The sequence below is a fragment of the Ranitomeya imitator genome, chromosome 5 (genome assembly GCF_032444005.1).
Source record: "Ranitomeya imitator isolate aRanImi1 chromosome 5, aRanImi1.pri, whole genome shotgun sequence".
Taxonomy (NCBI): domain Eukaryota; kingdom Metazoa; phylum Chordata; class Amphibia; order Anura; family Dendrobatidae; genus Ranitomeya; species Ranitomeya imitator.
This window is the reverse complement of record NC_091286.1, coordinates 25276524-25293455: the sequence shown is the minus strand read 5'-3', so window position 1 is coordinate 25293455 and position 16932 is coordinate 25276524. Positions and strand designations below refer to the sequence as shown.

The 16932-nt window shown below is 43.4% G+C and overlaps 2 protein-coding genes across 3 annotated transcripts; both read left to right on the top strand.

The window, feature by feature from the left end:
* Nucleotides 1–975: 975 nt before the first annotated feature.
* Nucleotides 976–9084, top strand: FAM177B (family with sequence similarity 177 member B). Its single transcript, XM_069768453.1, has 5 exons — nt 976–1104; nt 2586–2723; nt 3923–3989; nt 6259–6356; nt 8146–9084. The coding sequence occupies exons 1-5, from the start codon at nt 1084–1086 to the stop codon at nt 8326–8328; spliced, it is 507 nt and encodes a 168-aa protein (XP_069624554.1). The 5' UTR covers nt 976–1083; the 3' UTR covers nt 8329–9084.
* A 1304-nt stretch (nt 9085–10388) lies between these two features.
* On the top strand, nt 10389–14373 carry LOC138681165 (cAMP-dependent protein kinase catalytic subunit gamma-like). 2 transcript variants are annotated; one of them, XM_069768452.1, is made up of 5 exons: nt 10389–11389; nt 12920–13058; nt 13144–13280; nt 13471–13636; nt 13753–14373. In XM_069768452.1, exons 3-5 carry the CDS (start codon nt 13269–13271, stop codon nt 13812–13814), a joined length of 240 nt encoding a protein of 79 aa, XP_069624553.1. In that variant the 5' UTR covers nt 10389–11389; nt 12920–13058; nt 13144–13268; the 3' UTR covers nt 13815–14373. The 2 variants fall into 2 exon arrangements, with proteins under 2 accessions (XP_069624553.1, XP_069624552.1); XM_069768451.1 differs by lacking the exon at nt 10389–11389 and having other exon boundaries at nt 11793–13058.
* The last annotated feature ends 2559 nt before the right edge of the window (nt 14374–16932 follow it).

Below are 16932 nucleotides of genomic sequence, written 5' to 3'. Positions count from 1 at the left end.
GCGCGGTCCTGTAATAGGACCCACCGGGGTAATAAGTTCATCCATAACATTTCTTCCTCCTGAATCTTCCTCCTTCATCTGTGAGTGATATTATTGAGAAGTGGATGGAAGCGCAGCAACTTCATGGTCGAGTAGTTGCATGCAGCCGTACATCACCAAGCACAATACCGAGAGTCGGATGCAGTGGTGTAAAGCCGCCACCACTGGACTCTGGAGGAAACGTGTTCAGTGCAATGATGGATCACTCTTCTCTATCTGCGTCTGATGGAGGAGTCTGGGTTTGGTGGTTCCAGGAGGACGTTCCCTCCCTGACTGTACTCTGTGCCCGCTGTACAGATGGTGGAGGAGGATGTTTCCAGTGAAGGGAAATCTTAATTCTTTAGCATAAGACATTGTGGACAATTGTATCTTCAGCTTTGTGGGGACAGTTTGGAGGTTGCCCTTTTCTGTTCCCCATGACTTTGCCCAGTGCACAAGCTCCATGCAGACATGGGGGGAGAACATGAGCGGCAGCACAGAGCCAACACTAACAATGGAGATTGTGATCCCGGCCTCTCCACAACATCAGGGTCTGACCTCACAAATGCTCTTCTGGGTGAATGAACAAAAATTTTAAAAAAGTCAGCTCCAAAACCTTGTAGAAATCCTTAAAGCGGGAGCTATTATAGCTGCAGAGGGACCAAATACATATGTTTATGGATGTAGAATGGGAAGTCAAAAAAGTTCCTCGAAGGGAAATGTGGAGGATAAAACTATCCCAGGAATAACAACGCTCTTTATGATATCCGTTGGTCCTCAAAGGTATACAAAGAGAGAAAAAAGGCAACTTGTTTGCGGATGCACATTTTTCAGTTGAAGTTCACACATCCGTATCAACCCAGTGGTTCTGGCCCTTTAAAAATAAACAGTTAAAGTCTGCAATCTGTCAGTCTCCACTAAACTTCTCTCAATGTCTTGTATTTACCAGCCTTGTCCTGACAATATTCCGTCCTGCCTCTTCCCACCCCCGGGAGGACGGCACAGGAACTATGTGACTTGTAACTCTTGATTTTCTTGTTTTCTGGAGAGAAGGTGGCAGAGGACATGGCAGACGGGGAAGCTCTGGTGAGTTACACCGGCCTCCCTGGTATTTTACATGTATGTAGCGTCACGGGACAGTTTATGTGCACCACATGTCTATATTATTAGGATGGTACCGACATCACGTGGGACAGTAGGAGATTCCTTGGGAATTGCTGCCTCTTCCTCGCTCATTTTTAGCTCAAAATTCTTTTGTTTACTTCCGAAAACAAAATTGTCACTAAAGGAAGACAACCCTTTTAAGGATAGTTTGTGGCTCGAAATGAAGATTGCAGTGTCGCTTTGTGACAGAGCATCTACTTCCCCAGATCACATGTGAAGCAATGAAGAATTGCATCTGGAAAGGTTTCATTTCACATGTGATCTGGGGAAGTAGATGCTCTGTCACAAAGCGACACTGCAATCTTCATTTCGAGCCACAAACTATCCTTAAAAGGGTTGTCTTCCTTTAGTGACAATTTTGTTTTAGGAAGTAAACAAAAGAATTTTCGGCTAAAAAAAAATCACTTTTGTAATTGGGTTTCATTAAAAATTTTGCAGTTTACTTTCTACTGTCTCCGTTAGTGGCTGCATAATGGGTTAACTAAGAACCAGTAAGTGAGCTGGTTCTGAGAGTCCAACATGGTAAAGTTTAACTCTTTTATTGTGTCTTTTTCTGAGCTCCTCTCAGCTGATTTATGACCATAGACCTCTACAGGCCACGTTCACACGTTCATATTTGGTCAGTATTTTACATCCATATTTGTAGCCAAAACCAGGAGTGGAACAATCAGAGGAAAAGTATAATAGGAACTCTTCACCACTTCTGGATTTCTCTTCCACTCCTGGTTTTGTTTAACGAATACTGATGTAAAATACCGAGCAAATACTGATAGTGTGAACGTGGCCTTAAAGTTGAACAAAAAGCCTATAAAAAAATGATGCAAAATGTTTAATGAAACTAAACTACAAAAATAATTTTTATCCCTCCCCTAAAGGTATGTTCACACATGCTGGAAAATAAATGTGCGTGCATCCATAACTAAATCTTCATGCTCCTATTTAAGGTTTTTGAAATCTCACTGACTTTTCTGATACTTAAAATCCGCTATTTTCCGTTCCCAAATGCGGGTGGACAATCTGCGACATGTGAACAAGTCCTTATGCCCTCTAGAAGCTCTGGTCTGTAATCAAGGGTCCGATGTGACTACTTAATATACTGAGGGTTAAGTCCTGGACTCTCGAGATAAAATTTCCCGATATCTGATCTCCGATTGTTCATCCTGTTTGGTTTACTCAAAGAGTATTTGTTATCCCCGGGGCGGGTGGATGAGTTACACCGAACGTTCCCATCCGGCCATTGACTCCAGTCTTGAGGTGCTGGGAGCAGATGGAATATAATACACAGGAGAAGGACACAGATCTCACATCTCAGGCTGAATGTTAACGTCTCCAGTTTTCCGGTGCAATAGACTCTACGTATGAGGGTCATGTAACATTTCTTCACACGTCCATCGTCTCTCCAGGGAAAAGTTGAGCTCGGCGACGTGGAGAAGGTCCCCAGAAAGATAATCCACTTCGCAAGTGGAGAAACCATGGAGGAGTATAGTACAGAAGAGGAGGATGAAGACCACCAGAGGGTTGACTTTTGTAACGTGGACACGGTATCGATTTCCACCTTGAAGCTAATTATTAAAAGCGATATTGGTCACGTCTCTGACCGCACAATGACACAAGCCCCTTCTCCAATCTTCTGCAGGACATGTATGATTTTCGGTTGCCATCACTCTTAGGATATTTCCAAAAAATCAAAATACACAATTGAAAAAAAAAATAATTGCAAAATCCCCTTGGTAAGGGAGATAGCACCAACTCCGCAACCCCCTGGTAAGCCGGGATTTGGACTCTAAGACGCATCCCCCAATTTTTTCTCAAATTGATTTTTTTTTTTTTTTGGGGGGGGGGGAGGGGGGAATGCATGTTTTCTAGTCCGAAAAATACGTATTGTCCCAAAAGTTAAAATGTAGGATATACTATACGTATGAGGTTCAGCTGGTGGGGTGGGCGCAACAAGCATTAACAGGACCTCATGAGTGTAGTATTTGTTTGTTGCGTTTCCTTTTCCCTGCGTGCTCTATGCATTATTAACAGGGCTTTTCATATTCACATGGTTGTGCTTGTAACAAGGCAGTTACTTTGTGCATTGCACAGATGGGATCTACAGTTCTACACATCCTACATCTAGGGACACCTGAATCTACAGGGTGGGCCATTTATATGGATACACCTACAGTGCCTTGCGAAAGTATTCGGCTCCCTGGAACTTTTCAACCTTTTCCCACATATCATGCTTCAAACATAAAGATACCAAATGTAAATTTTTGGTGAAGAATCAACAACAAGTGGAACACAATTGTTATTCTTGTTGACATTTTCACATGTATTCTACTCCTCACCCAGGCTTTCCATTTAACTTTCCAATATCCCTGCATGTGTTGTGGCTGTCAAATAGCCGCGAGGCTTGGTGCTCCAGTCTTATCCCAGCACTAGTGGCTAGATCTCTTTTCAAAGCAACTTTTCCCCAGTTGAGAGTGCTGTTCTGGAGAAAGGTGCTGGTCCAAAAAAATGCTAGACTTGCAATTATCAGACACTTGGTCTTGTCCCCAAGGCTAAGAGTATTTGGTGAAGCATCTACTTGGTTCAATAAAACACAAATCAGAAAAGTATGAGAAATGCCACATAGCCAATCACTGGTTGCAGAGCGGAATATTTTTTATTTAATGTGACCTAAACTAAGTCATTGCCCGTAGCATACACAGCTTGCTCTTGGACTTTCTTGACTCTTTGATGTGCTTGTTGGCAGAAGCAGATGAGCTGGAGAACTTACGTGCAATTTTGGATTCTTCGAATAGCAACAAGCGCTTTTTTCAGTAAGTTATTACAGATATTTCTGTGATGTTTCTGGTATAAGTGTTGTCAGTAAGATATGATATTTCCCAACCAGTGGAAAATGACCCAGTAGGCAAAAACAAGGGAAGATTATAGACAAATAAATCATTTTAAATTCTAATTAGTCCAGGCCTACCCTGCAACTAACATCATAACATCCCACTACTAATCCAAAGCTACAAAGAAAGTACCATATTTTTCCGACTATAAGACGCACTTTGTGCCCCCCAAAATTGTGAGGAAAATGGGGGGTGTGTCTTATAGTTGGAATGCAGGCTTACCGGAATTATGGCGGTGACAGAGGTGCCGGGATGATGTGGCGCGGTGAGCGGTACGGCGTGAGTAGGGTCCCTTCCACATTTGAGGTGATGCCGCGGCCCGGTATTGAAGGAGAGCAGCAGAGCTGGGTGAGTTACGGCTTTCCCGGAGGCGGCGGCGGCGGCCATCTTCCTGAGGCCACGCGTGCGCAGATTGAGTTTTCTGCTTCCTGGGGCTTCAGGAAAATGGCCGCGGGAGGCCGCGCATGCGCAGTTTGAGATCGTGGCGGCCATCTTCCTGAAGCCGAGTTCGCAGATTGAGATCTCGGCTTCAGGAAAATGGCCGCTGCAATCTCCATCTGCGCAACGCGGCCTCCCGCAGCCATTTTCCTGAAGCCCTGGGAAGCAAAGTACTGAATTTGCACACGCGCGGTTACAGGAAGATGGCCACCGCCACCGGGAAAACCGTGACTCACCCAGCTCTGCTGCTCTCCTTCAATACCGCCGTGGCATCACCTCAAATGTGGAAGGGACCCTGGCAGCTGCCACCTGAGGAAGTGACCGCACATCTGCCGCCACCACAGCACTGTCGCAACCTCCCCATGGACACCAGGCCATGGCGTCGCCCACCTAAGCAGGATGGGACCCTGCTCAGGTGCGCGCTGTTCCGCCCACCGCAGCTCAGCATCACCTCACCTCTGCCACCACCATGCGTCCTGTGACCCTGCTCTGCCACTGCCTGCCCTCAGGTAAGAGATCTTAAATTCGGACATTAAGACGGACCCCCATCTTATAAAAAAAATATTTTTTTCTGCAATTTTCACCTCAAATTTGGGGTGCGTCTTATGGCATGGTGCGTCTATAGTCCGAAAAATATAGTATCTTCCTTTGGAAGAGAAACCATGTCCTTACATTCTAAGGATTTCAATGAGAAATATCTAATCCTTGGTTTTCCATCTGGCGGCACTACAGGGAAATTCGTGACTTTTTGTTCCAAGCCAGATTGGAAATGATCACGGAGAAGTCTTTTAGATCAGCTTCTCATCAAAACTAATGCTTCTTCCAAAGAAAGATTTTTTCTTTTTACTATGGTGTCCTTTGGATGATGGACAAAATAAGCGGCACCAATCATCCATTGGACTCCATTGTAAAAACCTACAACGTGGGAATGTACCCCGCACACGTTTTTAACAGATGGAAAAAAATCTGAAATTAGCCTGAATCCTAGCTTGCTTATTATAAAATGTTTTCCGGGAATTTAATATTAATGACTTATAATTAGGATAGGTCAATAATATCACTTCAGTTGGGGTCCGGACTCACGGCTCCAAAGCGATCAGCTGGTTGACGAAGCCAAAGATCCAGAAGTGATAATCATACAAAGGTATAAGATCACACAAGTTCACAGTACTGCCATAAGGGAGTGGTAAGAGTTGATAGAAATGAGCGACCTCTCCTCCCTCCTGAACTCATCATTCACTCTGAAAAACTGCTAAAATCAGTCTTTAGCAAGCTCAGTGAGTGATCAGATTACAGCAGCCTATTGGAGTCCATGGAGACAAGTGGAGAAAAGTGATAGAATAGACAGGGTGAAACAGACAGATTGCACTACTGCTTTCAAATAAGATTTCAATTTCACTCGAGTTGGATTCACAGATACACTGCTCAGCACTGCTGTGTAATGTCCCATGCGCTTCTGAACATGTGCTACATAGAGACAGGAGAGCAGGAACCCCTCATGTCTGTGTGTGCTGTGCATGGGGGACATCATAGCAGGTTGTCTGCACTCACTAGCTCAGAGGCAAGTGAAAATTAGTGCTACTATGCAGAAGGGGAAAGCTGGTGAAAATGCCAAATAAAAGTCATATGATGGCCAGAAATAGTGTTTCTACCCATGTTCACACTTATTGAAAAATTCAGCTGACATAACGTACATTTATTAAAGTGTATTTTTATGAATGCTTTTCCAGAGTATTCTAACTCCTCATTTCAGCTTGTGACTACCTCGGGGGACAGTTGGCAGCACTTTTTGGTCTTAATGTTTCGAAATATCAGTACGCCATTGATGAATACCACAAAGCACAAGAAGAGGTAAGAATATAAATGAATTTAAGAGAAATCTGCATACCAGTTAAAGAGGTTGTCCAAAAATCTAAACTTATTATTTTTTATTTCTATAGCACCATTGATTCCATGGTGCTGTACATGAGAATGGGTTACATACAAGTTACAGATATCACTTACAGTAAACAAACTAACAATGACGGACTGATACAGATGGACGAGGACCCTGCCCTTGGGGGCTTACATTCTACAGGATGGTGGGGATGGAGACAGTAGGTTGAGGGTTGCAGGAGCTCCGGTGTTGGTGAGGCGGTAGCTCCAGTAGTGGTGAGGAGGAAGCAGGGTTAGTGCAGGCTGTAGGCTTTCCTGAAGAGATAGGTTTTCAGGTTCCGTCTGAAGGATCCGAATGTGGTTGATAGTCGGACGTGTTGGAGCAAAGAATTCCAGAGGATGGGGGATATTCTGGAGGAGTCTTCGAGGTGATTGGATGAGGAGCTATTAAGTGTGGAGGAGAGAAGGAGGTCTTGGGAGGACCGGAGATTATGTGAGGGAAGATATCGGGAGATTAGTTCAGAGATATATGGAGGAGACAGGTTGTAGATGGCTTTGTAGGTCAGTAATAGTAATTTGAACTGGATACGCTGAGGGAATGGGAACCAGTGAAGAGATTTGCAGAGGGGGGAAGCAGAGGAGTAGCGAGGAGAGATGAATTAGTCGGGCAGCAGAGTAAAGGATGGACTGGAGAGGTGCAAGGGTGTTAGCAGACAGGCCGTAGAAAAGGATGTTGCAGTAGTCAAGGCGGGAGATGATGAGGGCATGCACAAGCATTTTAGTAGATTGACGGTTGAGGAAAGGACGGATTCTGGAGATATTTTTGAGCTGGAGGCGACAGGAGGTGGAGAGAGCTTGGATGTGCGGTTTGAAGGACAGGGCAGAGTCGAAGGTTACTCCGAGGCAGCGAATGACGTCATTGATTGCGATAGAAAGGTCAGGTGAGGAAGATCTATGGGATGGAGGAAAGATGATGAGTTCAAATTTGTCCACATTGAGTTTGAGGAAGCGAGAATAGAAGAAGGAGGATATGGCTGATAGGCACTATGGGATTCCGGACAGCAGAGCGGTGACGTCTGGGCCAGAGAGGTAGATCTGAGTGTCATCAGCATAGAGGTGGTACTGGAATCCATGGGACTTTATGAGTTGTCCCAAGCCAAGTGTATAGATTGAGAAGAGTAGGGATCCTAGAACAGAGCCTTGGGGGACTCCAACAGAGAGAGGGTGGGATGAGGAGGTAGTGTGGGAGTGGGAGACGCTGAATGTGCGATTGGAATGGTAAAAGGAGATCCAGGATAGGGCGAGGTCTTTGATGCCAAAGGAGGAGAAGATCTGTAGTAGGAGGCAGGGGTCAACTGTGTCGAAAGCAGAGGACAGGTCTAGAAGGAGGAGTACAGAGTATTGTCCATTAGCTTTGGCAGTAAGTAGGTCGTTAGTGATTTTGGTCAGACTTATCCGTCATTCACCATAGAGAGCTGATAAGCGGCAGATCATGGGGAAGTCCAACAGCTGGGACAACCCCCACCAGTCGCAAGAACTTGGTATACTGACTCTCCTGCAAGTCTCTCATGCACGGTGCTGTTTCATTCATTCATTCTCTGATGGAGATCACCGATCTCTGCACTCCAGCTGTTGGACCTATATTGTGGATAGGTGATGTAGATTTTTGGGACGACCCTTTTAAAGTAATCGTTTGTGATAACAAAAAGAGAAACAACATACTACAGCATTAATGTTGACAAATAAAAGTTCATTAATTTTACAGGACAGTGATTTTGATGTTGAAAATGAATGTGAAAGCGTGAAAAAAACAGGAGACAAAAATGCCCCAAATGAAGTATATCACTTACAGATGCAGAGCATGGACTATGGAACCATTCAGGACACTCACAAAGAATCAGGGGATAAGTATCGGCTGGACTCAGAGATCCTTCAATCAGACAATTAAATCTATCTGCAATCTCCAACTGTTTACTTTCTGAAGAGAAGAGCTGCTCCATGAACACACGAGCCGATGGGTTTCCCAATTGATCCATACATTTTGAGGAAAAGATGGAAAGGCAATAAGTGGCGTGCTGTAGTGTAAGAGAAGGGATTGATGCCTTACTGAAGCACTGTATGGAGTGGCCTGGAGCCTTTCTGTGGCCCATTGATTTTTTTTGTGTTTCTTTAATCTTATTTGGTCATAGTTCTATGTCCTACATTCTTTGAGGTTGCACAAGCCATACGTGTCTTGGATTACTTCACCACGACATCCGCATAGACACTCACTGGATTCCCTCTCTGGCTGATAGCCCAACAGTCCCTCTAATGATGATGTCCACATAGGACATAGAGACTGTGGCTATCTTTCTTAAGACGACCTCTTCAACGACGCAGAGATGATGTTTTGGAAACCGATTTTGACTCTTGCACGAATAGTGCACTGGGTTTTATTGTCTCTATAAGTCAGAATAAAACTAGTTAATGTTTATGTTTTATACAAGTTGTGTCTGTGAATTGAGATACTAATTTGGCTTTTATCCTAAGTCATATTGCATGACTCGTTAAAGAGTTGATTGTGACTTGTAGGATCGCTACTTCCAACAGGTGGCGCTATAGAGTTTAAGTCCTCTTTTTCTCAGAAGAGGCAATTTGCATATTATACAAGTTGTGAATTTATAAGCATTTTAGTAATTTAATAAAGGTCAAGCTGAATTTTCTTAAAAATTGGTGTTATATAATATTCATCCACAGTGTCTCCCTTGTGTCCGGGCGTTTGGGTTGCTTTGATGGAAAACTAGTTTTTGTCTACAGGTAGTATTGTGTCGTCTTGTGTCCAGTGCCTGCCTGTCACCTCACAGGTACTGAAATTCCAGGCTAAGTTAATGAGGGTAATGCTTATTTTCTTTTCTGCAATTATTATTTTTGGCTTAATGCTAATCTTCGCGCCTTTGTCATTTCAGGTCTACAGTGAGTCTTGTATCTCTATCGTGAATATCCCTTTATCTCTGCAGCAAATCCCCATCTTTGCCTGTATGAGATTCTGCATACATGCAGTGTTGTTTCTTATTTTCTATTTCTGCCGCTTGTCCCGCTAAGGCCTGGTAATATAATAATTTATATATTCTAGGGGTTAGTGTTACCATTTATAGGGCACAATGGTTTCCGACATATAAATGTTAATAGTCTACACTTTGTTAAATAGTTACGCAAATTGAAAAAAGACCTAGATCAGTTAGGTTCAACTTTTATCCACCAATTACATGTATACATTTCGTCACTAATTTACCTATAACTCACCATGCTATGTGTAGTGAGGAAATCATCCAACCCTTGTATAAAAGCAGTTATAGTCTCTGATTGCTCTAACTGTAAAGAACCCTTTCCTATTTACAGTGCCTTGCGAAAGTATTCGGCTCCCTGGAACTTTTCAACCTTTCCCCACATATCATGCTTCAAACTTAAAGATACCAAATGAAAATTTTTGGCGAAGAATCAACAACAAGTGGAACACAATTGTGAAGTTGAACGTAATGTATTGGTTATTTTAAAAGAGAGAGAGAGGAGAGAGAGAGAGATAGATTTTTTTTTTCCATGCCAGAAAAGCTTCTGGGCATGCTTAGTGTGTAAAAAACTGATTCGGTCACCGGAAATGTTCGTTCACACATCAGTTCCATGCGTTTATTGCCGGAAACGTCTCTTCAGGCTTTTTTGCCGGACACAAAAAATGTTGCAGGAGAGGCACAATCCGGCAGTAATACAACTCTATGGGGGAAAAACGGATCAGGCGTAAGAAAAAACTGATCCAGATTGTGCCTGAAACTGCCGGATTGTGCCTGAAACCAAAAACCTGATGTGTGAAAGCAGCCTTATATCAGCATCATTTGTAAAATGTTATTTTATTTTGTTAGCATTTTAGGAGGTTTAAAAATGTAGCAGCAATTTTTCATTTTTTCAAGGAAATTGACTAAATTTATTTTTTTAGGGACTTAGCCATGTTTGAAGTGACTTTAGGGGTCTCATATATTGGGAAACCCCCAAACGTGATACCATTTTAAAAACAGCACCCCCTGACATATCGAAAACTGCTGTCAGGTAGTTTAATAACCCATCAGGTGCTTTACAGGAATTAATGCAAAGTGGTATGACAGAAATGAAAATGTGTATGTTTAACACCTAAATGCCTCTAACTTCTGAACAGGTTACAACAGCCGTCAGATGCTAATGCTGCTATTTGGTCATGAATTACCATGGCAAACATCAGGACCACAAAATCATGATCTGAGGGCACCAATTGGGATAAAGAGGAAGCCCCCACACTGTTAACTATATATAATGATGTAGTCACTATTTACAGCAGCATCTAAGGGGTTAAACAGATTTGGATGGTGCAAACACTGATCGTGGCTGATGCAGAAAGTTGTCAGCTATAGTGTACAGCCGACAGCTGCTGGAGTGTCACCTGTATGGGGATACTATTTTCTAATGTCTCAGGTCAGTTAAAAGACGTATTGGCTGTCACTAAGGGGTTAATTATGTCTTGGCGTATGGAGGGAGCAATTGGAGCACTTTCAATTTAGACAAACTCTTATTTGGACCGAATCATATCTACTGGGCAAATACAGCGAATCTGTCCAAGAATAATTTAGGTAGATTTGCTCATCTCTAATGCGACCTGGGTGAGGGTCCGTCAGACGTGGCATTCTGCAGACCTCCCATAGGTGATCTATGTAGTGTACTCTTATGGATTTCTAGTGACACCCGATCTTCTAGCATTAAACGTAAGTTTAAACAATTATATAATGATTTCTATAGATGTTCTTTTAATAAAGAGTCATTATAAAGCATGGATTCTCCTTCTCTCCAGGGCCGTCTACTTGGTGCACCATAAAGACTCACACCAGATCTTTGCTTTGAAGAAAATGGCCAAGCGGAACATGGATACTCCAAAAAAAGCAAAAAGGGCCGCTTCACCGCTTATAACATTAGGATAATTAGGATGGTTACATCCCCCAAGAGCATTGACTGTAGGTTATCTATTACCAAAATGACTGGAAATTCATTGATCTGTGTGCAGGGGCACTGGACCCAATTCCTTCACCTGTCATCACAATGTCAGAGCCAAAGGCTCCTTGATCCATGATTCAGCCTGCTCAGATGGGTTCGAGACTCCATGCAGTGCCACTGCGATGACGTCACAATATTGACTTATACCTGTAGTGTAGTTTCAGTACTTACACTGCACAGGAGGGATTGATGGGGTCATAACACTAATTTGTGGGACTGTGGGCCATAATACTGAGTGGGGTGGGTCTGGTAGGGGCCATAATACTGAGTGGGGTGGGTCTGGTAGGGGCCATAATACTGAGTGGGGTGGGTCTGGTAGGGGCCATAATACTGAGTGGTGAGGCTAGTGGTGGCCATAATCATAATACTAAGTAGTAGTGGTTATGGGGGCCATAATACTGAGAGGTGTGACTGGTGAGAGCCATAATACTGAGTAGTGGGGTTTGCAGAGGCCATCATTCCTGAAAGGTGGGGATGGATGGGCCAATAATATTGAATAGTGTGCTGTGTGAGGGGCTATTATGGACTATGTATGTCCACATATTGAGTTGGTGACTGTGAATGACTCTACACTGAGTCGGGGTCCTCATAATGAGTGATCTGTTGTGGGGGTCCTTATTCTGTTTAATTCAATGTGGGGCCATCATACTGAGTGGGGAGTTGTGGAGGCCATTATATTGTGTGAGGGCCTGTGGGGGACATTATGTTGAATGGGGGAAGCTGTGGGCACCATTATACTGAGTAGGTGGGGTTTGCAGAGGCCATCATTCCTGAAAGGTGGGGATGGATGGGCCAATAATATTGAATAGTGTGCTGTGTGAGGGGCTATTATGGACTATGTATGTCCACATATTGAGTTGGTGACTGTGAATGACTCTACAGTGAGTCGGGGTCCTCATAATGAGTCATCTGTTGTGGGGGTCCTTACTCTGTTTAATTCAATGTGGGGCCATCATACTGAGTGGGGAGTTGTGGAGGCCATTATATTGTGTGAGGGCCTGTGAGGGACATTATGTTGAATGGGGGAAGCTGTGGGCACCATTATACTGAGTAGGTGGCTGTGACTGGTTCCATACTAAGTGGGGCATCAGACTGACAGGTGTTACACTGTATGTGTAAGGTGAAACTGTATAACGGAGGATTAACTGTGGGGATACCTAACAATGTGTGATAGGTTGGGGAAAGGTTTTTTTTTAAGAAGGGGCAATTAGAACTTTTGCTATGGGCCTGTCATTTTTGTTAAAACTACTGTCGGAGTGATCTCCTTGTATGTCCACATTGAGCGTGTCAGTTAGACGAGATGTGACATCACATTATGTTGCTAGTTACATGGATGACATTTCTCCATTAATTCAGTCTAATATAATGTGCACTATACATTATATCTGCATATATATTATCTCTTGTCCCAATGTCTCCACTGACTTATCATATATTGTGGTGATCTGCTGTATAAACCCCTCACTGGTCATATTTTCTTTCTTCTATAGGTGGAAACTGTGAGACCCTTATAAACACCATGGGTCCTCTATCTGTCCCCTTGGCCCGCTTGTACTTTGCAGAAGCGGTTCTTGCTGTAGAATACCTCCATAGCTATGGTGTGGTGCAAAGAGACCTGAAGCTGGAAAAGTAAGTGCCCCTTACTATAATAAAGAGGGGAAGTAATCACTTATTATCACGGACTGTGAGGCTGAAAGAATCTTCTCTTTCACAGCCACCTGATTACACACACATGCTAGACACATTAAAGTTACCCACTTCGGGCTTTCAAAAGTTGGTATCAAGATACCAAAAACCAACATCTACAAGGAATTAGTGGAGGATATCACCAGAGAGTTCATGGACCATGAGGTTGGTAGCACTTACAGGAACTCAGCTTGCTCTTTACAAATCTCATCACACTATTGTCTCTTCTCTATGTTCTTCATTTCTAGAGAACTTATCCACTGATATTTTATCTTCTGTCATTGTGTGTTTATGGCGAAAACTTGGCATGATAAACATTTTATTAATCTCATCTTTTTCTTCTGTCGGTTTCCAGATATGTGGGACCCCGTATTACTTCGCCCCAGAGCTCATCCTGAAAGAAGGATATGGAAGACCCGTTGACTGGTGGTCATTAGGGACCATCTTACATGAACTTCTCATGGGATTCGTGCCATTTGATGGAGATTCCCTAACTGAGCTTTATGAAAGCGTTACCAATGGTAAGAATAATCTGACCATTGCTGTTATTGGTTACATTGGTTTATTTCCTTTGCCTTATTTTACAGTCCAGTAGAGGTTTTATTTTTTGTATTTTCTGTCATTTTCTGTATTACAGGAGACATAATTTGGGATTATGATTTCGCTCCTCCCCCCCGATGCGCAGAACCTCATTACTGAGCTGCTCAGAAAAAATCCTGCAGATAGACTTGGGACAAGTAACAAATACTATTAATATTCACTTGTTAGGCTACGTTCACATTTGCGTTGTGTGATGTTGCGTTGTGTGATGTTGCGTCGGAGACGCAACGCACAACGCAAACAAAAACGCACCAAAACGCACGCTAAAACGCAGTTTTGTGACACATGCGTCCTTTTTTGCCGAATGTTGGACGAAAAAAAATGCAACTTGCTGCGTCCTCTGCGCCCTAACGCTTGCGACAAAAAAACCGCATGCGTCACAAAACGCAGCACAACACATGTCCATGCGCCCCCCATGTTAACCCCTATCTGACCTAGGACGGGATAGTACGTCCGAGGTCAGATCCCCTGCTTTGACGCAGGGCTCCGCGGTGAGCCCGCATCAAAGCCGGGACATGTCAGCTGTTTTGAACAGCTGACATGTGCCCGTAATAGGCGCAGGCAGAATCGCGATCTGCCCGCACCTATTAACTAGTTAAATGCCGCTGTCAAACGCAGACAGCGGCATTTAACTACCGCTTCCGGCCGGGCGGCCGGAAATGACGTCATCGCCGACCCCCGTCACATGATCGGGGGTCGGCGATGCGTCTCCATTGTAACCATAGAGGTCCTTGAGACCTCTATGGTTACTGATCGCCAGTGGCTGTGAGCGCCACCTTGTGGTCGGCGCTCACAGCACACCTCCATTTCTGCTACATAGCAGTAAACAGCAGATCGCTGCTATGTAGCAGAGGCGATCGAGTTGTGCCTGCTTCTAGCCTCCCATGGAGGCTATTGAAGCATGGCAAAAGTAAAAAAAAAAAAAAAGTTGAAAAAAATGTTTAAAAAAAAATATATAAAAGTTTAAATCACCCCCCTTTCGCCCCAATCAAAATAAATCAATAAAAAAATATAAAATCTACGCATATTTGGTATCGCCGCGCTCAGAATCGCCCGATCTATCAACTAAAAAAAAGCATTAACCTGATCGTTAAACTGCGTAGCGGGAAAAAAATTCAAAACGCCAGAATTACGTTTTTTTGGTCGCCGCGACATTGCATTAAAATACAATAACGGGCGATCAAAAGAACGTATCTGCACCGAAATGCTATCATTAAAAACGTCATCTCGGCACGCAAAAAATAAGCCCTCAACCGACCCCAGATCACGAAAAATGGAGACGCTACGAGTATCAGAAAATGGCGCAATTTTTTTTAAAGCAAAGTTTGGAATTTTTAGTCATGTTAGGTGTCTATGAACTCGTACTGACCTGGAGAATCATAATGGCAGGTCAGTTTTAGCATTTAGTGAACCTAGCAAAAAAGCCAAACAAAAAACAAGTGTGGGATTGCACTTTTTTGCAATTTCACTGCACTTGGAATTTTTTTTGCTAAAACCAATGATGTCGTTCTAAAGTACAACTCGTCCCGCAAAAAATAAGCCCTCACATGGCCAAATTGACGGAAAAATAAAAAAGTTATGGCTCTGGGAAGGAGGGGAGTGAAAAACGAACACGGAAAAATGAAAAATCCCAAGGTCATGAAGGGGTTAAATATAGGGGCGCATGACGCATGCGTCGCCGCGGTTGCACCCGACGCAACGCAAATGTGAACGTAGCCTTACACTTATGCCCATGAGGATCAAGACTTCTCTATCAACTCCTCCATTTCTACTTCTCCAAACTATGAGTTTCAGTCATGTTCCTTCATGTTGACTCAGTTGTGTCATGGCCACACAAGGCCCATTCGTACAAGTAAATAAACAAACCAGACAATGTTTGGAACGAATGGCCGTGTCATTTATTTTTGAGTTACTTGAAATTCAATAACAAACCAGTTTTATTTACCTTAAAATAACTCTTAAATTAACCAACAGTAAAACCACGGTAAAGAACCAATCCACCCAATAAGGGCAATTTTCCAAACGCCAGGGCTCAAAGAGACATGGTCCCCCCATTATACCACAGCCATTTTTCCACCATTGTCTGCAGTTTTAAATTAAATATGTCTAAGCTTATATCTGAAAGATGAATTAAATTGTTTCTATAAAGCCCAGGCAAAACACCCTCCAGGTCTTTGTGTCTAAAAGAAAAGCTATTAATCATAGGGAGAAATTTAGACATCTCTCTGTTAACCCTTTTCCGTATCTTTTCCAAAAAGGAGAGTTTCCCTTTGCTCCATAGCAACCTTGGAATGATCTCCGAAAAAACAAAAGTGCAGGGAAAAGACTGCTTGAGACAAATTATGTCAGATCTCAAAATAGAAATTAAATCAAGAGTTTTGATTTTCCCGAGATCATTTCCTGCTAAATGCAAAATGACCAAGTCTGGATAAGGGAATTTACTAAAACATCTGTTAAATTCCAAAACTAGTTTATCCCAAGACATGCCTCGAATGCTGTGCCAAAAAACGTACACAATTTCCTGGCTGAACGAAAGGTTCTCAGAGTACGAACGTTGGCTGGCCCTCTTCTGCGCCCAAAACACATAGGAATGTCCCATAATCCAGACAACCTTGGGACCTGAAAACAAACTCAAAGTTAATTATCGTATAGATCATGCCGCACATAAAGTTTAAATCTACCCGATTCCCATCTGCTCAATTGCATTATCTCAGAATCCAGGAGACCAGATCTTGCTGCCTCCGTTGACGCTCCTATCCTAAAGGAATGTGAGGTAAACCTCAGCAGACTGGATACCTGCAATCCTTGGAGTTGGCAGAACACATACAGCGCCACTCTCAAGATCTGTACCCGGCTCCACAACATTTACCCAATGGGCAGTGAGGGAAAGGTATCGTTCCTGTCCATGCTTACTGGTCCATGCTTACTGGTCCACGCATCGGTGGTCAGGTGGACCTTGCTACTAACGGAGTTTAGTAGCGCATGTTTCATTTTTCCCTCCACATGCTTTTGCAGGGCAGGGACGGCTTGTCTGTTTAAATAAAAGCGGCTGGGCATGTTGTATTGTGGGACGGCCAATGCCATGAAGTTACGGAAGGGGTCAGTCTCCACCAGCCTGAATGATAGCATTTCAAGGGACAGTAGTTTTGCAATGCCAGCATTCAGAGCCTGTGCTCGTGGGTAGTTTGCAGAGTATGGGCACCTTTTCTCCCATGCC

Bases quoted from the DNA above. Each gene is read 5' to 3' on its own strand.
- FAM177B (XM_069768453.1), top strand. From the start codon at position 1,084: ATGGCAGACGGGGAAGCTCTG. The intron at 2,724-3,922 runs GTATCGATTTCC...GCTTGTTGGCAG, and splicing joins ACTTTTGTAACGTGGACACG to AAGCAGATGAGCTGGAGAAC. The intron at 6,357-8,145 runs GTAAGAATATAA...TTAATTTTACAG, and splicing joins ACCACAAAGCACAAGAAGAG to GACAGTGATTTTGATGTTGA.
- LOC138681165 (XM_069768452.1), top strand. The intron at 13,637-13,752 runs GTAAGAATAATC...TCTGTATTACAG, and splicing joins TTATGAAAGCGTTACCAATG to GAGACATAATTTGGGATTAT.